General features: G+C 44.0%; 1 protein-coding gene across 2 annotated transcripts in view; it reads left to right on the top strand.

Moving 5' to 3' along the window:
• AP2B1 (adaptor related protein complex 2 subunit beta 1) overlaps positions 1 to 26,440 on the top strand; it is a 178,022-nt gene that overhangs the window by 51,809 nt on the left and 99,773 nt on the right. For both annotated transcript variants that reach the window (XM_077482163.1, XM_077482164.1), the window contains exons 6-8: positions 22,947 to 23,137; positions 23,264 to 23,485; positions 25,439 to 25,559. In XM_077482163.1, coding sequence (XP_077338289.1) covers positions 22,947 to 23,137; positions 23,264 to 23,485; positions 25,439 to 25,559 — 534 coding nt within the window. The remainder of the gene's footprint in view (positions 1 to 22,946; positions 23,138 to 23,263; positions 23,486 to 25,438; positions 25,560 to 26,440) is intronic.

Genomic DNA, 26,440 nt, shown 5'->3' on the forward strand with positions numbered 1-26,440 from the left:
TTTATTTTTATTTTTTACATTATTCAGTTCCTGATGAAACAGGTGATTTGCTCTATCTTCCTAGGTGCCCTGTAAGGTCCCTTTCACACTGAGGAGCTTCTAAATTGTCAGTAAAACATCTGAGCACTTTTAAAGCGCTTTTCAGGAGCTTTCCATTAATTTCAATGGAGAGGGGCGTTTTTTTTTTCACCGCCTTGCCAGCCCATTGCCCCAGTGTGAAAGCATTCATTTATTTTAATGGAAATGGAAAGGTTTTTGTGAGCTTTTCAGGTGCTTTTTTTAGCGTGAAAGCACCTGAAAAGCACCTCAGTGTGAAAGGGGGATCGCTTGTTCAGCACCGCTGCCTGTTAAAGCGGAGTTCCATCCAAAAATGGAACTTCCGCTTTAAGTACTGGTGACCCCCTGACATGCCATGGCATTTTTTTTGGGGGGGGGGGGGGAGCGTGTACCCAGCTCCCATTTCCTCCCCTGCCGCTATGGTGCCAGAAGGAAGTTCATCTCTTCCCCCTCCCTCCAATCTTCTGGGACATGTCACAAGTCCCAGAAGATTGCCCGGCCGTTCACAACGCACGTCTCACACATGGGCAGCGCGTGCCCTGCCAGGCGGCCGCAATTACAATGGTGGCGCCGCGGAGAGGAGGGGGAGAGAAGCGAGGCTTCATGCGCCCACATCGCTGGACCGTGGGACAGGTGAATGTCTATTAAAAGTCAGCAGCTACACTTTTTGTAGCTGCTGACTTTTAAATGGGTGGAACTCGGCTTTAAGAGAATGTCTTGTATTTATTTTCAATAAATACAAGGTGTTCAATGATTGGAAAAGATAGACATGATGTTATCTTCCCTACCCAATAAGAGAATGCCTTGTATTCACTGAAAAAACTACAAGATGTTCAGATGTCCTCGGTGGACGGGTTGGAGGGAATGGGATATTTACAGAGTCTTGCCTCAGCCCCCTTCACACCACAACTTCTCTTTACAGCACAGTGCCCACTTTATATTAATGTCCACAGTCCCCCTTTTCACAGTTCCTCCTTTTAAAGCAGTCTCACAGTGTCCTCAGTTCCCCTTCACATCACAGCGCCCTTTTACATTACAGTGCCCCTTTACAGTGCAGTCCCCCTTACATCAATGTAAGGGGTGCTGCGATATTAAGTGGAGGGCACTGTAATGTATAAAGGGGGCACTGTGATATTAAGTGGACTGTACTGTAAAGGGGGCACTGTAATGTAAAGGGGACTGCACTGTAAAGGGGCACTGTTATGATTATAGTGCAGTCCCCTTTAAACTACCTGCCTGTCAGTGGGCAGGTGGGAGGTGGGTTAAGGAGCTCTCCATTCTGATCTGAAGCTCCTCCCACCTTCTGCCCTGCCGATTGGATGACATTGTCAGCCAGGTGGGGGAGAACACACAGGCATGGCCGCACAGCAGGAGGTGAGCGGCGGCCGCGGTCTGGGACTGGTCCGTGGCACGGGGGTTGGGGATCCCTGCAATATGGCCAAGCAGATACAATCTGACATGAAGAGAGAGAATGAAATGCCACAGCACTCCACAGGGCCGTGGTAGTTCATTGGAAACTACAAGCGACGGGCACAAAGACAGGTAGTTTTCCACTGACAGGACACTGAATGAGTGACGCTTGTTTGTATGTTTGCTAATATAAAAGTATTTATCTTTAGTTTTATTTTAGGAGACCTTGTTCTCTACTTTAACAAGGTAGTGGTAGACTTTGGCACACTTGGCTGTGGTTTCTTTTGCTTTACATGCATCTGCAGATGGTTGCCTGGCAACATCCCATCTCTGGTTAAGATGACGGGGACATGAAGTGATGCTCCTAGTGAGAGGCTGTTTATTGGATAGTCTGAATTTTATATCTTCTCTGTTTCTTGTTTTCACCATCGTAAACGTACACCCAGGTTTAAAGCTCTGCTTAAAGTGGACTGATAATTATAATAATGTACGTCACATGAATCTACAGTGCCCGTCTGTGTTCAAAAACATATGTTTGATTAAAATAATCTTTCTGGTCACAAATTAAAATGCTGCTCAGAGCTTCATTTTCTTTCTTACAGCAAAGATTATTTGGTCACTGGCTGTCAGGTGCTTTATAGACGTTTGAAATCATTAGAGACTGCAAAGAGTCTTGTTTTCAGTCAGTGAATTTATTCTGGTCTTTTAAAAAGAAATGTAAACTAAACCATTCTTACGTTACAGCATTTCTCCACACCTACTCAAAAGTTTTGCACAGTACTGTATGAGTGTGTGTATTAAGTGTTATTGTCACTCATCCTCTAAATGGGTGCACATATCATTATTTGATGAGTGCAACAATGAGATTGGTTGTTTTGAGTATTTTTGTTGATCTACAGTAGCATTATTTACCGTATTTATCGGGGTATAACACGCACCCCAAGTTTAGGAGGGCATTTTAAGGAAAAAAGTTTTAGGAGGGAAGTTTAAGGGGAAAAAAAACTTACATTTAAATGCCCGTCAATGCAGCCTTATCAGTGTGCATCTGCAGCCTTGTCCATAATTGCAGAATGATCAGTGTCATTTGCAGCTTGCCCACCGCTGTTTGCAGCCTTGCAGAGTGTCATTTGCAGCTTGCCAGTGTCATTTCCAGCTCGCCCAGCGCCATTTGCAGCCTTGCCCATGTTTAAATATCCCGCCGCCGAGACCGGGCCGACTCTACTGTGTATTCAGCTTGGCTCGGCTCGCAGTCCCGCCCAGTATGGGCGGGACTGCAAGCCGAGCCAAGCCGAGTACACAGTAGAGTCAGCTCGGTCTTTTTCGGCAGCGCTCACTCCAGAAACAGCAGGGAGGCGGTACTACGAGCGGAGCTAAGCAGACGGCTCGGTCTTTTTCGGCGCCGCTCGGTCTCTTTCGGCTCCGCTCAGTATTTTAGCCTCACAGACAGTGGGGATCGGCGTATAACACGCACCCACGAATTTCCCCCGATTTTAAGGGGGAAAAAGTGAGTGTTTATACGCCGATAAATACGGTACTCATTATTTAATATTGGAGCACTCACAATAGCCATGTAGGGGTAATAACTTTGGGATGTGTGTGTGTGTGTGTGTGTGTGTGTGTGTGTGTGTGTGTATATATATATATATATATATATATATATATATATATATATATATATATATATATATATATATATATATATATATATATATATATATAATCAGTGCTCGACAAAACCAGGTCGCATTGGCGACTAGAATCAGCGACCTTGCGCCTGGGGCAGCATAGCTGGGGGTATCCCGTCTCCGTGGACCCCCCCCCCCGCGCGCGATCGCGTCGGGCCGCGCCGCAGGCGGCCGGTAATTGAGCCCCCGGCTTTGAGGCCTTCTGTGATCCTATGGTTCCTTCTGGAATCTGGCGCCCTCTTGTGGTGGCCGTTGGAATTACAACCAACAATGCTAATGGGCCAGTCTTTCTCCATCCCTTTACTTAGAACCCCTAAACAAAACAAAAAAAAAAAAAATATATATATATATATATATATTTTTTTTATTATTTATTCTAACACCCTAGAGAGTAAAATGGTGGTCATTGCAATACTGTCTGTCACACCATATTTGCACAGCGGACTTACAAGCGCACTTTTTTTGGGGAAATATTTTTTATTTAATAAAAAAAAAAAGACAACAGTAAAGTTAGCCCAATTTTTTTTTTTTTATATTGTGAAAGATAATGTTACGCCGAGTAAATCGATACCCAACATGTCACGCTTCAAAATTGCACCCGCTCATGGAATGGCGACAAACTTTTACCCTTTAAAATCTCCATAGGCGACGTTTAAAAAATTCTTCAGGTTGCACGTTTTGAGTTAGAGGAGGTCTGGGGCTAGAATTATTGCTCTTACTCTACCGATCGCAGCGATACCTCACATGTGTGGTTTGAACACCGCTTTCATATATGCGTTCGCTTCTGCACGCAAGCTTGGCAAGACAGGGCGCATTTAAAACAATTTTTTTTTCTTATTTAACTTTTATTTTTATTTTTTTCACTGTTCTTTTAAAAAAAAAAAATGTGTGTCACTTTTATTCCTATTACAAGGAATGTAAAAATCCCTTGTAATAGAAAAAAGCATGACAGGTCCTCTTATATATGAGATCTGGGGTCAGAGAGACCTCACATCTCATATTTACACTAAAATGCAATTTAAAAATGTCCCTCTAAGAGCTATGGGCAATGACTTGGAGACAGGTGGGGGGCTGGGGGCTATCCTCCCCTCACTCGTCTCCATGTCAGGCCAGGGACAGGTCCAGATCGCCGTCACGGACCTGGCTCCTAACTTTTTTTAGCTGGCTCCTAGATTCCAAGCAAATTTGTCAACCCCTGATATATATATATATATATATATATATATATATATATATATATATATATATATATATTATATGTATGTTTGTATATATATAACACACACACACACACACACACACACACACACACACACACACACACACACTGTCTCACAAAAGTAAGTACAGCCCTCACATTTTTGTACACATTTTATTAAATCCTTTTCGTGTGACAACATCCAGGTGATGGACTGGCCAAGCATGTCTTTTCAACTTTACCAACTATGTAACACTGAAGAAATGACACTTTGCTACAGTAGTGAGTGTACAGCTTGTATAACAGTGTAAATTTGCTCTCCCATCAAAATAACTCAAAACTCAGCCATTAATGTCTAAACCGCTGGCAACAAAAGTAAGTATACCCCTAAGTGAAGTAATTGGGCCCAATTAGCCAATCTCCCTCCCCGGTGTCATGTGACTTGTTAGTGTTACAGTTAGTGAGCTGCAGAACAATGGCCAAGACCATACGGTGGTTTAACAGGACAGGTTCCACTCGGAACAGGCCTCGCCATGGTCAACCAAAGAAGTTGAGTGCACGTGCTCAGCGTCATATCCAGAGGTTGTCTTTGGGAAATAGATGTATGAGTGCTGCCAGCATTGCTGCAGAGGTTGGAGGGGTGGGGAGTCAGCCTGTCAGTGCTCAGACCATATTCCACGCACTGCATCAAATTGGTCTGCATGGCTGTTGTCCCGGAAGGAAACCTCTTCTAAAGATGATGCACAAAAAGCCTGCAGTTTGCTGAAGACAAGCAGACTAAGGACATGGATTACTGGAACCATTTCCTATGGTGTGATGAGACCAAGATAAACGTGTATAGTTCAGATGGTGTCAAGCGTGTGTGGTGGCAACCAGGTGAGGAATTCCAAGACAAGTGTGTCTTGTCTACAGTCAAGCATGGTGGTGGGAGTGTCGTGGTCTAGGGCTGCATGAATGCTGCCGGCACTGGGGAACTACAGTTCATTGAGGGAACCATGAATGCCAACATGTACTGTAACATACGGAAGCAGAGCATGAGTCCCTTCCTTCGGAGACTGGGCCGAAGCCCAAAACACGCCTCCAAGACGATTTCTGCCTTGCTAAAGAAGCTGAGGGTGAAGGTGATGGACTGGCCAAGCATGTCTCCAAACCTAAACCCTAGTAAGCATCTGTGGGGAATCCTCAAATGGAAGGTGGAAGAGCGCAAGGTCTCTAACATCCACCACCTCCATGATGTCATAGTGGAGTGGAAGAGGACTCCAGTGGCAGCCTGTGAAGCTCTGGTGAACTCCATGCCCAAGAGGGTTAATGCAGTGCTGGAAAATAATGGTGGCCGCACAAAATATTGACACTTTGAGGGGACAGCAAATTTGCACTGTTATACAAGCTGTACATTCACCATTTTACATTGTATCAAAGTGTAATTTCTTCAGTGTTGTCACATTAAAAGATATTTATAAACTATTTACAAAAATGGAGGGGGGGGTGTACTCACTTTTGTGAGATACTGTAAATTATACATTCCTGTAACCTACCAAATGTGTTATCAAATTGTGTCAGACCAATGAGTCTATACTTGACATGGAACCGGTTGTCCAAGTAACACAGCATAATAACAACAACAATGAGAGGCGAAGAAAATGGGCTTAATAAGATATTTATCATAGATACTATCATATTGGTGATTTGTTTTATTTTTTTTGTTTTTTTTTAAGTCACCACAGCAACAATGTCCAGTCATGCATTGAAGAACCATTGCAGAACAACCTAACATACTGTTTAAAGTGGAAGTAAACCCTCCTATCGGTTTCAGCCAAGGAAGCTTCCGTTTTTTCCACTTGGTTAATCTTTTTAACTGCCATAATGCTGCACATGTGATCAGTTATGACACCAGCCATTGAATGGTTTGACAGTTTGGTTGAAAGCACATCCAATGTGACAACTACATTCCCGTCATGTGCTAAAATGTTTTTTTACATTTTTAAATCTGTGGGTGTACTTCCGCATGAATTTTTTTGGAGTGACGTTTTTTGGCACCTATAGCAATTTTTTTTCAGCTAATATGTTTTGTGGTTTTAGACTCAATTCTCACATTGTGCAACTCCAAAGTTTTGCGATTTCCATTGTAACTACATTGCCACTGCGATGCAACTTTGGATGAGTGCGATTTGGATGTGATTTTCACATTGATAACCTTAAAGTAGAACTATAGGCAAAACTTTTTATTTATTTATTTTTTTTATTTTTTTTTACATAGAACAAGGGAGGGTTATAAACCCTGCCAGATTTTTTTTCCCCACCATCTGTGTCCCTTTTAGGGAGATTTCCTTTCACTTCCTGTCCCATAGCCAAACAGGAAGTGAGAGGAACTCCTTGCAAATTAAAGAAATTCCTTGGGGACCACCCGGGCTCCAGAACTAGTGTCCCCAATGGAAGATTTTCCCCTCTAATACTTTTCTGAGAACAACCCAAAATCGTGTCCACAGTCGCACAAGTGTAAACGGAGCCTTACTTTTTTTTTTTTCCTTTTTCTTTTTTTTAACCACTTCAATACAGGGCACTTAAACACCTTCCTGCCCAGACCTATTTTGAGCTTTCAGCGCTGTCGCACTTTGAATGACAATTGCGCGGTCATGCTACATGGTACCCAAATGAAATTTTTATAATTTTTTTCCCACAAATAGAGCTTTCTTTTGGTGGTATTTGATCACCTCCTACGGTTTTTATTTTTTGCGCTACAAATAAAAAAAGACCGATTTTTTTTTTTTTTTTTTTTTTTTTAAATATGTTTTTTTTTGTTTCAGTTTCAAAACTTTGTAAATAAGTTTTTCTCCTTCACTGATGGGCACTGATAAGGCACCAATGATGTGGCACCAATGAAGTGGCACTGATGAGGTGGCATTGATGGTCACTGATATGTGGCACTGATGGGCACTGATGGGTGGCACTGATGGGCGACACGGATGGGCACTGATAGGTGGCACAAATTGGCACTGATAGCTGGCATGGATGGGCGGCACAGATGGGCGGCACAGATGGGCATGGATGGGCACTGATAGGTGGCACGGATGGGCACTGATAGGCGGCACAGGTGGGCACTCATAGGCGGCATTGTATTGTTATACTGTACTAATGGATGCCAATCAGTGCCAAACAATAATGCATGCCAATCAGTGATGCCCATTGTGGGCACTGATTGGCATCCATTATGGGCACTGATTGGCATCCATTGTGGCACTGACTGGCATCCCTGGTGGTCTAGGGAGGATTACCTTTTGCTGGGCATCCCTGGTGGTCTGGTGGCATCCCTGGTGGTCCAGTGTGGGCATCCTCGGGGGGGCTGTGCTGATAATCGATCAGCACAGACCCCCCCTGTCAAAGGAGCAGCCGATCGGCTCTCCTCTACTCGCGTCTGACAGATGCGAGTGAGGAAAAGCCGATCACCGGCTCTTCCTATTTACACTGTCTCCGTCGGAGACTCTTTACCGAGATCGTAGTTGCCGGGTGTCAGACTGACACCCCGCAACAACGATCGCCACGATGCGCGCCCCCGGGGGCTCATAATCCTCATATGACGTCCGATCAGGATTATGCAACCACTTTGCCACCGTCAATTGCCTATAGGGCGGGCGGCAAGTGGTTAAAGACATGGAGTGAACGGTACTAATCTCGAATAATGGAACTGATAGCAAATCATGTCACCTTCTTTTTTTTTTATTTTTTTTTTTTTTTATTTGTTTATTTATTTTAATTATAACGCTGTATTGGAAGCCCACAGAACCTGGTGGCCCAGTGAAATGTCTATAGTCATCCAGTGTGGACTTATGTAGATGGTTATTTGACCAATCACATTAGGTAGTCTAAGGGCCCATTCACACCGTTTTCAGGCAGAAAATAGCGCGATTTTTCCTCGATTTTGTGGTGGTTTTTGCCACGTTTTTACCGCAATTTTGTGCCTTTGTTACTGCGTTTTGCCACGATTTTGTGCAGGGCAAAAGGTCACCATAGTAAAAAGAAGAAAAACACCCAAATCTGCCCTATTTGAGCGACAAAAAAGGGTCCAGAACTTGTTTAAAGCGGAGGTCCACCCTAAAGTGGACCTTCCGCTCATTGGAATCCCCCCCCCCTCCGGCGCCACAATTGTCATCTTTCAGGGGGAGGGGGGTGCAGGTACCTGTACAGTACAGGTATCTGCACCCACTTCCTGGATAGCTCTCTGCGGAAAGGGGCGTAGATTACGCCCCTTTCCGAAAGTCCCCCGCTGCCTGCTGGGAAACACACAGATCCCAGAGGCAGCGGGTCCATCCTCATTGTGCAGCGCGACTCGCGCATGCGCAGTAGGGAACCGGGAAATTAAGCCGAAAAGGCTCCACTTCCTGATTCCCATACCCAAGATGGCGGCGGCAGCACCCGAGAGACGATCGAGAGATCAGCTTCGGGTGCCGACATCACGGGCGCGCTGGACAGATAAGTGTCACTATTTTAAAAGTCAGCAGCTGCAGTATTTGTAGCTGCTGGCTTTAAAAAAAAAAAACGCGCACTCCCGGCGGACTCCCGCTTTAAGCTTCAGGCATTCAGCTTCAGACGACATGGAGTGGAGATGTGAACAATCTCCATTGGGAATAATAGATTTTTTTTCCCCTCCGGCATTTTATAGCTTCAGGCTTCAAGCTACAAAACGCTCAGGTGTGAATGGGGCCTAAAGATGTTTTTAAGCTCAATGTTTTAGAGGCAGAAAAAATAGCAATCTGTTTTGCGTTTTTCTGGCAGAAAAAAAATGCTAAAGGCTCAAAATTGTATCCCTTCCCAAGGAGTACTGTTTTTTTTAAGCTAGAGAGGACAATGCTGATAAAAACATTCTGCAATAAATCAGTAAACCACAAGATGGCAGCATTTGATAGTTTAATAGCTATAAAACAGTAATTACAATGTCTAGGTAGAAGTGGCAGTGCTTGGCTAGGGTGTGCTAGTTATTCCAGGTTACTAAGTCCAGGCATGGAGAAAATAAACGACTTCTGATTAGTATTTCAAATTGGCAGTTTTAGTGCTTAAAGCAGTAGTAAAGCTTGATTAAAAAAAAAAAAATCACCCTGTAAGGCAATGTCATAATGTGCTAGTGCTAGCTAGCATACTCCTGAACTCTGTACCCTGTACGCGGGGTACTCCCGAACTCTGCCCCCTGTGCACAGAGTGCTCCCGAATGCTGCACCCTGTAAGCAGGGTGCTCCCAAACTCTTCACTGTGTACGCAGGGTGCTTCCAAACTCTGTAGTCTGTATACGCTGCACGCTCTCGTGCTCTGTACTCTGTAGGCTGCGCGCTCTCGAGCTCTGCACTCTGTAGGCTGCGTGCTCTTGAGCTCTGCACGGTGTAGGCTGCGCGCTGCCGAGCTCTGAACCCTGTAGGCTGCTTGAGTTTTGCACCCCGTGAGTGGCGCCCCCTCCCGAGCTCTGCACCCTGTGAGTGGCGCCCCCTCCCGAGCTCTGCACCCTGTGAGTGGCGCCCCCTCCCGAGCTCTGCACCCTGTGAGTGGCGCCCCCTCCTGAGCTCTGCACCCTGTGAGTGGCGCCCCCTCCCGAGCTCTGCACCCTGTGAGTGGCGCCCCCTCCCGAGCTCTGCACCCTGTGAGTGGCGCCCCCTCCCGAGCTCTGCACCCTGTGAGTGGCGCCCCCTCCCGAGCTCTGCACCCTGTGAGTGGCGCCCCCTCCCGAGCTCTGCACCCTGTGAGTGGCGCCCCCTCCCGAGCTCTGCACCCTGTGAGTGGCGGCGCCCCCTCCCGAGCTCTGCACCCTGTGAGTGGCGGCGCCCCCTCCCGAGCTCTGCACCCTGTGAGCGGCGGCGCCCCCTCCCGAGCTCTGCACCCTGTGAGCGGCGGCGCCCCCCCCGAGCTCTGCACCCTGTGAGCGGCGGCGCCCCCCCGAGCTCTGCACCCTGTGAGCGGCGGCGCCCCCTCCCGAGCTCTGCACCCTGTGAGCGGCGGCGCCCCCTCCCGAGCTCTGCACCCTGTGAGCGGCGGCGCCCCCTCCCGAGCTCTGCACCCTGTGAGCGGCGGCGCCCCCTCCCGAGCTCTGCACCCTGTGAGCGGCGGCGCCCCCTCCCGAGCTCTGCACCCTGTGAGTGGCGCCCCCTCCCGAGCTCTGCACCCTGTGAGTGGCGCCCCCTCCCGAGCTCTGCACCCTGTGAGTGGCGCCCCCTCCCGAGCTCTGCACACTGTGAGTGGCGGCGCCCCCTCCCGAGCTCTGCACCCTGTGAGCGGCGGCGCCCCCTCCCGAGCTCTGCACCCTGTGAGCGGCGGCGCCCCCTCCCGAGCTCTGCACCCTGTGAGCGGCGGCGCCCCCTCCCGAGCTCTGCACCCTGTGAGCGGCGGCGCCCCCTCCCGAGCTCTGCACCCTGTGAGCGGCGGCGCCCCCTCCCGAGCTCTGCACCCTGTGAGCGGCGGCGCCCCCTCCCGAGCTCTGCACCCTGTGAGCGGCGGCGCCCCCTCCCGAGCTCTGCACCCTGTGAGCGGCGGCGCCCCCTCCCGAGCTCTGCACCCTGTGAGCGGCGGCGCCCCCTCCCGAGCTCTGCACCCTGTGAGCGGCGGCGCCCCCTCCCGAGCTCTGCACCCTGTGCACGGCGTGCTCCCGAGCTCTGCACCCTGTGTGCAGAGCACTCCCAAACTCTGCACACATAGTCTTACAGATACAACCGGCCTTTCAAGAGCTACCATAATGCCTACTTTAGAGGGATGTTCTACCTTGATGCAGACAGAGAATCTTTGCCTAGTTCATGGATATTTTTACTGATTTATATTGCTTTTTGTTCTGTAAGTGCGCTTTATGTGAATCTTTTACCAAGAGCAATAGCACATTTTGTAAAGCCAGCTGAGACTCTGCGGAGATCACTTTTATGTTTTAAATTTGTTATCATTGGCAAGTAATCGGCACCAGAAAATTAGTGGTTTGGAGCCTTTTATTTAAAGATAATCTATGTTTTTATCTTCTATATTCAGTAATAATGTAATTGAACATTTCATATTTACCACTTGGCAGCCAGCCTGCTTAAGGCTTGCATTTAATTTTTCAGAAAAGCCAGTTTACCACTGTGCTGTTAAAAGCCTGATTAGCCCTTGATATTTGATTTCCTACTTTCCTGGTCTCTATAGAGCACACACCTGATTGAGTCAGAAAAGGGAAAAGGCCAGAATTATCAGTTTAGTTGCTTAACCAAGAATTGGCTGCTCAATGAGCAGGCCGTTTTTTGCGATATGGCACTGCGCCGCTTTAACGGACAAAAATTGACATCCTTTTTTTTTTCCTACAAATAGAGCTTTATTTTGGTGGTATTTGATCATCTCTGCATTTTTTTATTTTTCGCGCTATAAACACAAAAAAGAGCATCAATTTTGATATATATACTAGCAATGGCGACGATCTGCAATTTATTTTATTTATCGAGACTGCGACATTATATCGGACACATTTTTGGGTCCGTTGACAATTATACACTGATCAGTGCTATAAAAATGCACAGATTACTGTATAAATGTCACCAGCAGGGAAGGGGTTAACACTGGGGGCAATCCAGGGGTCAACTGTGTTCCCTATGTGTGTGTTCTAAATGTGGCAGGTGGGACAGACTATAGGAGATGAGAGTTCATGGTTTCCAGCTCATAGGAACTCATGAGCTCTCTCTCCTCTCCTCACAGAATGGGGATGTGTGTGCGTCCCTGTTCTGCCCCTTGTGCCCACGATCGCTCATGGCCGACCAGTCATGCGTGCCTGCTATCCCACTTAAAGGGGCCGACATATAACTACGACTGTTCGCGGGATCATGCCGAACATCCACAGTATAATGACGGCGGGTGGTCAGCAAGTGGTTAATAAAGAGTTGTGGACCACCACTCCAATTCATCTGTATAGCTTGGTCCATAACACACCGCTAGCCATACGGTTATATATTTCTTTTCTTTCAGCCTGTGGGCTGAACCAAGAAAAATCTTAACGGGTTCCTCCATCCATGCTATACAGTGCAGATAGATGAATCACCTGATGGATGCAGCCGCTGTTCAAACTCCAGATTTTTGCCCAGCTCTTTCGATTTTTCAACAGAAGGATGTTGACCAGTGCCACCCTCTGCGATTTTGAACAGTGTTCTGGCCAGCTGAAGGGACAGCAGCAGGGGGATGAGATAACCCCTTGGTCTCCTGTCCTGTAAGCAAGTAAACCAATTTTGACAGCACATGGCAAAGCAGCAGAGCCTGATTTGATCCTAGTGCTGGCCCTTACTTTTCAATTCCTGCTTTTATGGGTATTAACAGAAGCTGATATGAATCAAATGCATGCAATTCATTTACAGTATTTCTTGCATTTAATTACATTTTAGTGACTAAATCACTGCATTAAATTGAGTTTTTAATATGAGCTTTAAATAAGCTGAAATGTTCTAACAATCTAACAGTATCGCAGTGCTTTTGTGAAACTTGGGAAAACCACATAATGGGACAGAAAACTGTTTAGTGAATACATTGATTTGATACATACTGTTAGCTCTTACAAGCATAAAATCAATGGTTGCTTTTTTTTTTTTTTTTTGCTACAGCAGAAATTCAGGCAGACATCTCTACATTTAACCAATTCGCAGATAGCACTTCTTCCCCATGTTAAATATTTGAAAGGACAGTCCAACCTAGTGTTCACCCTGCTCATTAGCAGGTTTGCCAGACCCATTAATATGGTGTTGTATCACTCCTATGTTTTCACCCTAAAGTTAACCTGTCACCAGGACAATTCAAATTGAGCATAGATCACTGCCCGGCATTTGCCATTGAACACCAGAGTTGGCAGGTCCGTCACTGGTGCTCTGTACTTATTGCAGATGAGAGCAGGTTCACCCTGAGCACATGTGACCAATGTGAAAGGGCCTGGGGAAGCCAAGGAGAATGTTATTCTGCCTGTAACATCATTCAACATGACCAGTTTGGTGGTGGGTCAGTGATGGTCTGGGGAGGCATATCCATGGAGAGATGCACAGACCTCTACAGGCTAGATCAGTGGTTTTCCACCCTGTCCTCAAGTACTCCCAACAGGCCATGTTTTGGGAATTTCTCTTAGATAAAATAGCTGTCCAAAATACCAAGCCATTGACTCTGATTTAAAGCACCTGTGCAAGATAAAGGAAAACCTGCAAAAATGGCCTGTTGGGGGTACTTGAGGACAGGGTTAAGAACCACTGGGCTATATAATGACACTCTGACTGCCATTAGGTATCAGCATGAAATCCTTGGACCCATTGTCAGACCGTACACTGGTGCAGTGGGTTCCTCCTGGTGCATGATCATGCCCACCCTTGTGGCGATATTGTGCAGCCAGTTCCTGGAGGATGAAGGAATTGATACTATTAAATGGCCCCACGCTCGCCTGACCTAAATCCAATAGAACACCAATGGGGGAGTCAGTGGCCACACTACAAAAATGGTTAAAGAATGGTTTGAGGAACACAATAACAAGTTGGAGGTGTTCACTTGGCCTTGAAATTGTCCAGATCCCAATCTAATCGAGATCTGTGGGATGTGCAGGAAAAATAATTCTAATCCATGGAGGTCCCACCTCGCAACTTGCAGGGCTTAAAGGATCTGCTACTGTCCGCTTGGTGCAAGATACCACAGCATATCTCCAGAGGTCTAGTGCTGTCCATGCCTTGACAGGCCAGGGCTCTTTTGGTGGCAAAAGGACCTACTCCATATTAGGTAGACGGTCTTAAAGTAATGGCTGATTGGTGTATATACTCATTCACTTTTATGCAAGCTGATAAATTGGAGTTGATTTACTTAAACTGGAGCGTGCAAAATCTGATGCAGCTCTGCATGGAAACCAATCAGCTTCCAGGTTATTTTTTGCAGAGATTAATTGAACAAGCTAAAGCCGACTGGCTACCGCGCACATTTGCACTCTTCCATTTTAGTATATCAACCCCATTATGTCTACCACTAAGTTAGAATGAAGACATGTATTTATTTTTTTTTTTTTTAATCATACACAATAGATGGTTTCTGTTCCTAGGAATTATCTGGAAAACATTTTCTATCAGACAAGATGTTCTAATCTGTTGGATTGCTTGTCTCTCCAATGAGCCTCACCTAGCAACACATTAGGCAATGTATTGGGTCCTCTGACATTAGACTATCGCCTTATCTGGTAGTTGTCACCTATTATGATCTTGGCCCTCATAACTTGGCAGTAATTGTTTGGGTAATCTTTATATCATATGTATTTTATTTTTATGTTGTCATCCCAGTGGGTGTGCCCTTACCCAGTCTTTCTGTTGATAATGTTTTAATACGTTGGTAAGTGGAAGATTCCTATTAATCAGAAGCATATTACACCTCATTAGCTGCATTACACACTCAGTTAATTTCCCAATTACCCTGTGACAGGAACAAAGCTGCCTGAGTTCTCTGCACTTATTCATCCTGAATTGCCTGTTCCCATTGCTTTATCCGTGCCTGAAGTGTATCCACAGCAGCTTAGAGCAAAGCCCAGATACTTAGCACTACTCTTTATAGTACAGGCAGTATGATATTTAAAAGCGATGTTTCAGATTGAAACGTTGCTTGCTACAGCTGCATAGTATTTGTTTTGCATTGCAACCGGTGAATGGTTAATCAAATTGTTTCCAGCATATGTTAAAATCTCTTGTGACTAATCATCAATCTTACATATAGGGATCAGTCATATCACAGCTTATGTTCTGTGTATAAACTCATGCAAGTCAGAATTGGCAGTATTTATGGGTACCTGAAAGAGAGGAAAGGACTTTGTTGGTTATATGAAGTTACCTTTCTCAGGCTGTTGTAAGAATCTGTAGAGATTAAAATGCATCATATAAATGAAAGGTCTTTAATGTATTAGGGTCAGGGTGCAATTCTCCAGTGGCTCAGGTTTGCATGCAGGAGGTGTTCTAAGCTAATTACACCCTTCCTCCTCTTTTCCAGATGAAAGAAAAAAATGTCCATGAAGACTACTAGGGTGTATAACATTTGGCCTAGGCCAGAAACCAGGAAGCAACTGAAGAAATATTGATTTAAAAACAAAAAACAAAAAAAAACAAGTAAATAGAATATACATTCATATCTATTTACCTAAGGCTTATGACATTTTGGCCTAGGCCAGGAAGCAACTGACGGTCCCTGACCAGAACACTCTGGTTAGCACACTCTGCAGTGGTTGAGAGTGCTGATCAGGAGTCGGTTGGCTGCTGCTTCTCGAGCATGCAGGTCTCACAAAAGCCGGCTGAATGGCAGGCTTCTGTCGGACAGAAAGACATGGGTAGAATGTCAGCCGCAGTTTCTTTTCTTTTAACCAGAAAATGTCTCTCAACATTTTGCCTGTGTGTACGGGGGTTAACTGTTTTTTGTTTTAAAAAAAAAATAGCGCTACAAGGGTTGGAAAAAAAAAACTGCTCTAATTGCAATAATTCAGTGCTGGTCCACTTCTAAATGATAAATTATAAATGATGTCTTGCATTCTTTAACCGATTTCCAGAGAACACAAGGTGTCAAGGCCTGTCCCCTGGGGATACATCATCCATCCACCCTAGGCTTACAAGGGAATGCTGCAGGTAACAGTGCTGACGACATTATGTGGGGCCATTTTCTGTAGCATTCTGGACTTCCAGCCACCAGAGGCAGAAGAGGAACTGTGTCTCTGGGCCATAGACAGCAAAGCAAGATTTTAAGGGACATTTACATTGATTTAAAAAAAAAGAAAAAGGATGACTGGGGTGATTGGTCTTTACAAATCTAGCTTAGGCTCTAAAGCCCCATACACACTATCAGTTTTTCTTCAGCTTTACCAAAACCATGTAGTGCAAGGGCCTGCCTGATTGCATATAAATTGAGACTCCTAAGGTTTGACCTCATATTATATGGTTTTGGTAAATCTGAAGGAAAAACTCAGCAGAAAAACTGATAGTGTGTATGGGCCTTAAGACTAAGTCCAACACCGCTTTTTTGTTTTTTTAATTGCATAACTTCTTTTTCCAATTTATTTGGGAATAAGAGATGTTCTAAAGCACTAATCGCCTGCTTCTTCCGCCAATGCTGTCCTCCACACCCTTCTGTGCTGCTGGTCGCTGCTTTTCTTCTGGGTTGAATGTTGCCGAAAAGCACTTTGACTAACAGGAGAGATCCCGAGATTGTGGGGATTTTTGCAGATCCTGACTTGGAGTGAAGAACAGGTGCATGGCTCCTGGGATTTGCAGGTGCTAACACAGGAAGAGGTTGGGCAGGTGGCAGAGTTGTAGGAGAGCATCAGGATATCTCCTAGGCACGTTCTCCAATCAGAACTGAGCCTCCTCACTGTACCAATGGCCTCCTCAGTTTCTCTCCTTCCCATTTTTGCAGCTCTCCACACGGACATCCTATCAGCATGCTTCCCTGAGCCTGTCCGCTTCCTCAATGAGTATGCTGACAAGTGCAGAGAGGCATGTTGACAGGGATTGATCCTGGGCCAGACAGGGACAGCCAAAGGTCCAGTGGCCCTGGGGACCACAATTTGCCCAGGTCTGATAAAAAGTAAGCCCTGGCTGGAAGGTAGGTTTAAAGTAATACTAAAGCTTAATTTTTATTTTATTTTTCTAAAGTAACAAATGTCATACTTGCCTGCACTGTGCAGTGGTTTTGCACACAGCAGCCCGATCCTCTTCTTTTTGGGGTCCTTGGCCAGTGCTCCTGGCTTCCTCCCCCCTCGAGCAGTGCCTGCCAGAGAAAGCTGCTTGCTCTGGGGTCACCGCTGTGTGCTTGCTCCCGAACCACTGTTCTGTGCGTCCATTAGACACATTAGCCCCGCCCCTGCTCTCTCCTCTGGCTCACTGACTGTGATTGACAGCAGTGGGAGCCAGTGGGCTCCTGCTGTCTCAGCGAATGAGGAGGATAGAGTCCCCATGCAGCCAAGGCTATTGAGAACATCCGCTGGATTGGAAGGGCTCAGGTAAGGATTGGTGGTGGGGAAGCTCTGCACACAGGTTTTTTTTTTTTTACCTTTATACATACAGTGCATGAAGGTAAAAAAAACCTTTGACATTTAGAACCACTTTAAGCTACACCCATATAGGACATCATAGTGTGCTTTTTGTTAAAGGTGGACTTGCATGTTATATCAATAAAGATGAGGCTATTTTGCTTTCTTTTCATCTCAAAGTTAATTATAAAGACACTGATTTTCTGGCAAGATGAACAGTTATTTGCTATACTTGCTGAAAATAGTCTTGGCATGAAAAACAAAAAACAAAAGCAGCCACCACATCTAAGGACTGGAAAATTGCAATATAATTTTTTGTTTTTGTTTTTGGGTTTAGGTAAGCCTTTATCTGAGAAAAATTAAAGTGATTGTAAAGGCTCACGTTTAATTTTTTTTTTTAAATAACAATTATGGTATACTTACCTGCTCTTGGCATTCGTTTTTTAACAGCGCATCTGTGATCCTCCTCTTCTGGTGCTTCTGGCTCCTCTGACCTCACCACTTCCCCACCCCTGCCCAGTGCTCAACATGGCAAGCTGCTTGCTATGTGGACACCATGGTGGGGGGGGGGGGGCGCTCGCTCCTAAGCTGGCTCTGTGTGTCTGTAGACACATTGAGGGCAGCTTGGCCCTTCACTGTCTGTGATTGACAGCAGCAGGAGCCAATGGCTCCCTTTGGAGTGTCTGAGCTTATGAGAGGAGGAGAGAGCTGAAAGGGTTACTGCTCTCGGCACAGCTCTAGATCAAGATCGGGCACAGGTAAGTATAAGTGGGGGTCTGAGGGAGGAAAGAACTGCACACTTGTTTTTTTTTTGTCTTTTTTGTTTTTTGTTTTTTTAAATGCAAGGTAAAAAAAAAAAAACCTGCTCGGTTCACACAGGAGGCGGCACGACGCGGCACGACGCGGCACGACTTGCAGCGCCGCGACCTGACAAGTCGCCCCCGTTCTGTACTACGGAACCGTTCTAAGAGGAGCGACTCAAGTCGCTCCGACTTAGAAAAAAGGTTCCTGTACTACTTTTGGCATGACTTCGGGCGACTTGCATTGACTTCTATACAGAAGTCATTTTGCAAGTCGCCGCTGAGGTCTCGGCAGGTCGCGGCGCTGCAAGTCGTGCCTCCTCCTGTGTGAACCGAGCCTTACAACCACTTTAAAACCCCCACCCCCACATAGTCACCACATACTGTTTTTAGATACATTTATGCTTGAGAAATGAAATATTCAGAAACTTAAAAAGACAAAATTAATTGCCAATTATACCACAGACAGTACAAAAAGGTCAGTCACAAAGCATTTCAAAGAAATGTGTTTAAAGACCTAAGATATTGTAAATGCATGTAATTCAGCTTATAAGCGTACACTGTTCAAAATCGGTGGCTTCCCTCCTTGGTTGATGTGTCTTTCTGTTTGTCACACTGTGCAGTCTGGAGCCATAAGCATATCATCGCTCTCAGCAAGCTTCTTATTCACTTGTCTGTGCTTCTGTTTTCTAAGATATCAGTAGCCAAGCTTTGAGTTACTGAGCTGTCAATGCAAGATGCCTAAATGCAAAGCTTACTTAAAAAAAAGCTTTCAATTGCTGTTATGTTATGTTTTATTTACTAAAGCCCATTACATAGCACGCCTTTTTCTTCCTTTGACTTGCTAGCAAGAAGTAGGTAGCTTATACTGCAATAAAAGTACTGCATTTCTTTAAGACACCCTTTTAGATATTATTCATGTCGAGAATGACTGTCAGTTTGGCCATCTCAGTTTTAGGTTAAAGCTGCAGGAAGTGTTTTACCTTAGAAATTAAAGTAGATGGATCCCACCTGAAGGTTTGAACTTCTTGAAATAATGAACAGCAATAAAAAAATAATTTTCACAGTGAGGTTTATTTACTAAGGCTACTTTCTCACTGGGGCGGGGGTGCATTGGCGGTAAAGCGCCGCTAGTTTTAGCAGCGCTTTTCAGCCGCTAGCGGGGCACATTTAACCCCAGCTAGCAGCCAAAGAAAGGGTTTAATACTGCCTGTGTAGCGACGCTGCCGAAGCACTTTGCAGGTGCTTTGGCAGTGCTGCCCATTCATTGCAATGGGCATGGGAGTTAGCGCTCCCAAACTGCCCCACAGATGCAGCTTGCAGGACTTTTTCTAGCATCCTACAAGAGCACCGCTCCAGTGTGAAAGCACTCAGGCGCTATTTTTAGCACTAAAACGCCTGTAAAGGGCCTCGGTGTGAAAGTGGCTTGGAGCTGGAGAGAGTAAAATCAGGCTTACTTCTACATAGAAACTTCTAACCTCAGCTTGTTCAATTAAGCTTTGGCAATAAAACCTGGAAGCTGATTGATTTCTATACAGAAGTGAGCCTGATTTTGCACTCTCCAGCTTTAGTAAACAAACCCCTATGTTTTTTATATTATTTTTTTTATATTGTATTGAGCTGAGAAAAAAAATATTTTGTACCATCTTCTTAGGAGATCTATAACACCAACTGCTCAGATAGGACTCCCCTTTCCCCTTTGGGGCACCAATACCGCAGCTAGGAAGAAGCAAGAGGCAAACACCAGCAAGAGGAATGCATGGGGACTGGTGGGCAACAGAAAACAACCGAAAAGCTCAAAACAACCTCCAAAATAAAAACTCCAAAATAAAAGGTATAAGATCAATATAATGTACACCTACAGAGGTAAATATTTAATGGGAAATTATATAATGCACCATTGGTAGGCATAAATTATATTTAGGATAAATGAAAAAACACTTCCAAATAACATTAGAGACAACACACAGTCCACACTGATGTACTACGAACAGACAGTATCTATGCAGTGGTGAACATAAACTGCATGAGTAGTAATTCACAACACCTTTAATGAATATAGTATACACTCACATGTAAAAAATAAACACTGCGTGGCCCAAGACCATTCAAATGCTACTGGATATCCTCTCTCCTCTTCTTGCTGCTGGCCACTGGAGTAAGTGCGTTTTATCCTGAATATAATTTATGCATTTCAATGATGCATTATAGCCTTTCTCATGAAATAATTATTTACCTCTGTAGGTATACATTATGTATCTCCTATTTTGTAGTGTTGACTTTGCAGGTTGTTTTGGGTTTTCTGTTTGACGTGTTTCACCTCCCTCTGCATTCTTCTTGCAGATGCTCACCTTCGTCATAAAGCACAGCAGCCGTTGAGCCTGTTGGGCTACCATGTGTCAGGGATAGGGTCTGGGGCAAACCAAAAATCTTATTTTATTTTTTAATATTCAATACAAACTCGCCTATCTATCAATGTCTCCATGTTTTATTTTACTGAGATATCACTTTGAAAACACCCCCTAGCATTTCTGGCTATGGCCATCTCGAGTAAGGGCAGATGATTCATGTAGCATTTACTTCCTGGAATTCATCTACCCTCAGCTCAAGGCTGAAGGGTGTGCTTAGGTGAAAAAACCCCTCCTGAAGACTACTGGGATGTATGACATCATATGACTAGGCCTGGAAACCAGGAAGTAACTGAAGAAATGTCGAAAAAAAGTTTAGAACAAGTAAATATGATATACTTTCCTATCTATTTACTAATGCTGGCAGCACAAGGATTTCAAATAGTCGATGTTGATTGAGAGAGTGACGTTCCGCTTTAACCATTGTCCGAAGAGGAGAGCGCTTTAATGTGCAAGGAGCAATGGGGCTGTACTAGGGAATTATCTCTTACTGGAATAGTTAAAGTGGTATGAAAGGTGCAGATTTTAATAATAAAATAAATAACAAACATATTATACTTACCTGCTCTTTGCACAGAGCTGCCCAAATCTTCCTCTTCTCGAGTGCCCTGCTGGCGCTCCTGGCTCTTCCCCCCCCCCCCCCTTAAACCAGTGCCCCCAATAGCAAACCGCTTGCTATGGGAGCACTGGTGCATGCTTTTTAAGAGCCCTGCTCTATGTATCCATAGGACACATAGAGCCACCGCTCAGGCCGTCCCCTGTTTTTGACAGGTACCCCTCCCCACGAGAGATCTGGTCACAGTGAGATCACTCGGCAGTTCAGACCTCCTCCTCCTTCCCCTGCCAGGGGGCCATTCAGAAAGTGCAGTGCACTTCGTGCATGCACAGTAGGGAACCAGTTTCCCTTACAGGCAATGGCGGCGGCTGCACTCGAAAGCCGATGGAAACATGGGTTGGGGTGCCAACATCGCTGGATTCCAGGACAGGTAAGTGTCCTAATATTAAAAGTCAGCAGCTACAGCATGTGTATACTGCTTATGTAGACTAAGCATGGTACTTGTGCCTGTTGTATTATAACTTGCTTTAGTGTGTATGTTCAACTTTTTATTCCTCTAAATCCTTTTTTGGGTTAGTCCACCAAAATTATATTTTTGTATTTGGTAGTTGCTAGAGTTAGGCTGGCCATAAATGGTTCGAATCTCGGCCGGTTCAGCAGAAATTGGCCAAGATTCAAACCATAATGGGCAGGCTGAATGTACCAAGTTAATCTACAACCAGCCTGCCGGACTCTCTTCCAATTATTTCTGGCGGCTGTTTAGCCACTAGCGATAATCACTGTCTTCTCCCGGTGGGCACAGCTCCTCCCCACCCACTGCCGGGAGAAGACAATTGCTGATTCCCCTGTCAGCACTGTCTGTGTTGATGGAGAATCTTTCAAATTTCGTAACTGCATCTTCCTGCAATTCTTGTATATTTACAGGAATCCTAGTGGTTAAATCTCGGTGTTTGTGTTCCTGGCTCTCTGCATCCCTGCCTTGGGCATTATAAGGGTGTGTCGCCTTGTTTTTAGGTATTCTATTGTACATTATGGAGAATGCCGCATTCTCAGGTGAACAAGAACATCGTCACAGAGCCCCCATTGAGTATCCAATACGGTCAGGGTATAACTTTTACTAAAATATCAGGTTTGGTTGGACTGATTCTACAGTATGAAAGTCATTCTTATTTGAAACTGATTTTTTTTTTTTTTTGTTTTAAGAAACAATGTTTTGCTCTTTAGCCACCAAACAGACATTAGTATGATTTCCTATGAATTTAGCATTTGTCTATTGTAAATTTTCTTAACGTTTGCCCAATATATCACTTTTTATTAGTCTTGGTATTTTATGTCTTTCTATAAATGATTTTGACTTGTGCTTTACCTAGGTCTAATATAGATATTTACAAGCTTTGCGACTCCTAGGTTTTCCTGTAGCTTTGGTCTTTTTTATTAAATGGTGTTTGATATCCTGCTGGTTGCCAGTTGTTATCAGATGCTCAATAGTGAATTGGGAAAACCAACATTGTGGTCATTATTTTACTTGTTCAGCTTGTGTGATTGTTTGATTCATTTTTTATTTCTTTCTTGTAACAAATTTACTTTCATGGGTAACTTTTTTTTTTTCTTTGTTCGCCTTCAAAGTCGCTCTGTACTGGGGGGTACAAGTGTCCCTTCTTTTAGGGTCCCCTTTTACAATATATTGTGATATTGGGATGATGGCAACACTCTATTGAGAACCTAAATTCTCTCTTTGTGGTTCACCATTATATACATTTTTTTTTTTTTTTGATTAGTTTTTGTACTTTGTCAAAATTGTTGCTTCCTCATGTTTATTTCTTTGCTCCTGGCAGGTGGTTGCCAATGCCGTTGCTGCTCTTTCTGAAATCAGCGAGTCTCACCCCAACAGTAACCTTCTTGATTTGAATCCACAAAACATTAACAAATTGCTGACTGCCTTGAATGAATGCACTGAATGGGGCCAGATCTTTATTCTTGACTGTCTATCAAATTACAATCCAAAAGATGAGAGGGAGGCACAAAGGTAAGGGCATCTTTTTTATGGTTGGTATTCGTACTACATTTTTAAACGTAATCCTGTATATTATGGTTGGTATTTATGTTTCACATTTGTTCTTTATAACCACGTAAACTTGTTGTATTTGAACAGTATCTGTGAACGTGTCACTCCTCGCCTGTCTCATGCCAACTCCGCTGTTGTCCTTTCTGCTGTTAAAGTTCTGATGAAGTTTCTGGAACTTCTGCCTAAAGACTCTGATTACTACACTATGCTGCTGAAGAAATTGGCACCTCCTTTGGTTACTCTACTGTCTGGGGAGCCAGAGGTCCAGTATGTGGCTCTAAGAAACATCAATCTGATTGTCCAAAAAAGGTAATATTGGTAATGTCATTTTGCATGCAGTTAGACTTTGGGTTTGATTTTCTAAATGCAAATATGCTGCGCACTGCAATTGCACTTGCTTCAGAGCTTAGTAAATGAGGTAAAACTTCACTTTGCAAAGAATACCCAATCACATGCAAGGAAAATATAAAATTGCATTTTTGTTTGTACATGATTGGATGGTAGAAACCAGCAGAGCTTGCCCTTATTTCTAGAGAAAATGCACGTAAAGTGCCTGTGAAGTGCACAGTATATTTGCCTTTAGTCAAATAATCTTTTTGTTACTAAGGTTTTGTTCATATATAAAAAAAAATTGGACTCCAGCCTTCAATAGTAACACATTAAAGAGCAGCACTCACTCCTTTAAAGCACCAACTGTAGCCCTCTGATATTCTCAGTTGTTGCCCAGGCTTAAAGGGTATTTCTGTCTTTGTAGCCAAGTTTGAAGAACCCCACTATGTGTTTATTATGTGTTACCGTTCACACAGCAAATCATAAAAAAAAAAGTCTTACCTTTTTGGTTGTTTCTTTGGAGCAGGATTACACATAGGTCTCTAGAGGAAACATATATTGCTCAGAAAAGCTTGCAAGGAACATATTTTAAGCCTGGTACACACAGGCTGAATGTTGGGGGGCATTGGTTGGTTCAATAGAGAGCGGCCAACATTCGGCCCATATGTACTGCACTTGATCCGTCTTCCATCGCAGAGACATGATAGAAATAGACCTTCCAATTGGCTCCTCACCATTGCGCTCAGCCGATTGGCTGGGAGTGCTGACCGGATGTTCTTTTGGGGGGGGGGGGCATACCTCCCGCCGGAACACAATAGAACAGCAGGGGAGATTGCTTTACTAATGTCGGATAGTTAGTACAGCGGCTCCTCCTGAGCTGTCCGTTTTGTTTTTTTCAGGGTTGAAGGAAAGAAGCTAGCAGTGTGTACTAAGCTTAAGCATTAACATACAATGTACAACCCAAACCCTGAGATCTTTATCCTTAGTTAGGGCAGACAGTATGCAAATCCATTTTACAACTGACGGAGATCTACCTACACAGTATAGACAGGGTTAATATTGGTAAGTGTCACTTCCCAGCCCCCTCATAAATATTACATAAAAAGGGAAAACATCTGTTTTGGAGTTTGTTTTTTGTTTTTTGTTTAATTCTTTTTATTGGTTTTAAAGAATTAAGTGGTACAAAACAGAGCCTCTGGGCATTCCCCGGCTCGAGGTAAACAACAAAACAAACATCTCTAATTATCTACACTTGGCTCAGTTTGGAGTACACAGTTAAGAAATAGTTTTGAAATAAAGAAAAAATGGAAAGGCCCCTGCATAATACCCATGGTGCAGCACATTACAAACCTTAATAAGTTTTGGAGTATTTTATCTTTTTTTTTAATTGTACAAAAAAAAAAGCCATTAAATAGTTATTGCAGTATTTATTTATTTTTTGTTATGATATGTCAATGTCAAAGTAGGTGGTGTTCTTCCAATTTGGCTGCATATGTTTAAATAAGATTTATAACTTTAACCAAGTTATTACGTTTTACTTATTGTGTATTAAAGAACCACAGTAATGAAAGGAAAGGTTCTGTGTGACAGGCAAGGCATTTTATTGCCGTGAAAGTGGGTTAAAGTTCAAAAAGGATCAACCAATGTTTTAGTTTGCCACACAATTAACAGTTTGCAAAACTAGAACAAGCTATTCCTCTCTGGCTGATAGGGTGACCCCGCGCTGTTATTTGTCATACTTTCATACACTTATGATCGTTTTTCATTTTTGGTGGCATTTATGTAATGGAGTAGTTCCCCTTAGGATCGTCAAGAGGAGGACAGCTGTTTATCTGTTACAGCAGCACTTTGTTTATTTACTGGCAAAAGCCAGGAGCTACTTTGACGTTTTAGTGACTTGCATGTTTAATATTTCCATTTTGTGTAATCCAGGCCAGAGATTCTAAAGCAAGAAATTAAGGTGTTCTTTGTCAAATACAATGATCCAATTTATGTGAAATTGGAAAAACTGGATATAATGATACGGCTGGCGTCACAGGCCAACATTGCTCAGGTTAGTGTAACCTTGTTATTAAGTAGACTTCTCAAACATTTCAGGTCATCATTCCGTTCATTTATTCATAATGGCTTTCTCTCCATCTGTGGGAAAAACTACAGTATAGTACATCATGCAGGGAAGAGGAATATAATGCCATGTAATCTATGCCACTGGCCACTTCAAAATTGTTGATTTTAAATGCTCCATATCTAGGTTATTATTTGGAACAGACCTTTAATTTAAACCTTGTGTTTAAGCTGTGCAGATATAAAAAAAAATCTTGCCAGGCTGCTTTGTTTTTGTTTTGTTTTTTGTTTTTTTATTTAAAGATGCACAAGGGATGACAATTAAAATTAATATAGTATTATTTTCAGGCAACAAGTACATTTTCTGCAAGTACAAGAAGATGCATCCCCGCTGACTGTATTGTTTCTTGGCACACCAGCCTCTTGCCAAGTAGATGGCAAGAGGCTGGTGTGCCAAGAAAACATACAGTCAGCAGGGTAATAACATTCATTTTAAATACCAAAGTCCAATAGTACCTGCAAATAGGACTGGAAAAGGTTGGCATGCGAAGTCAATAAAGATTATGATCGGCATGGCGATGTGCATCAATTTTTGATCTTAAAAAAGATTATAAAAGATAGGAGAGGGGTGAATAGGGAGCGCGGGAGGAAGTAAAGGAAAAAATAGTGGGGGGGGGGGGGGATGCTGCAGGTAGTAGCCAGGTGGCCACACACCATTCGATCTAAGATCGACATAAGATGGTTCAAGTATTGGGAGCAGAGAAACAAAACTGATCCCAGTTAAACCATCTGGTCTTATATTCTTCTCCTTTTGTCCCAGAGACCCGAGGTCTCATGCTCCATGCTTTCCATATCATTCACTCTGGCGAA

Source organism: Lithobates pipiens, unplaced genomic scaffold (assembly GCF_037356315.1).
Source record: "Lithobates pipiens isolate NorthernLeopardFrog02 unplaced genomic scaffold, aLitPip1_a1.2 Scaffold_16, whole genome shotgun sequence".
In the NCBI taxonomy this organism is placed as follows: domain Eukaryota; kingdom Metazoa; phylum Chordata; class Amphibia; order Anura; family Ranidae; genus Lithobates; species Lithobates pipiens.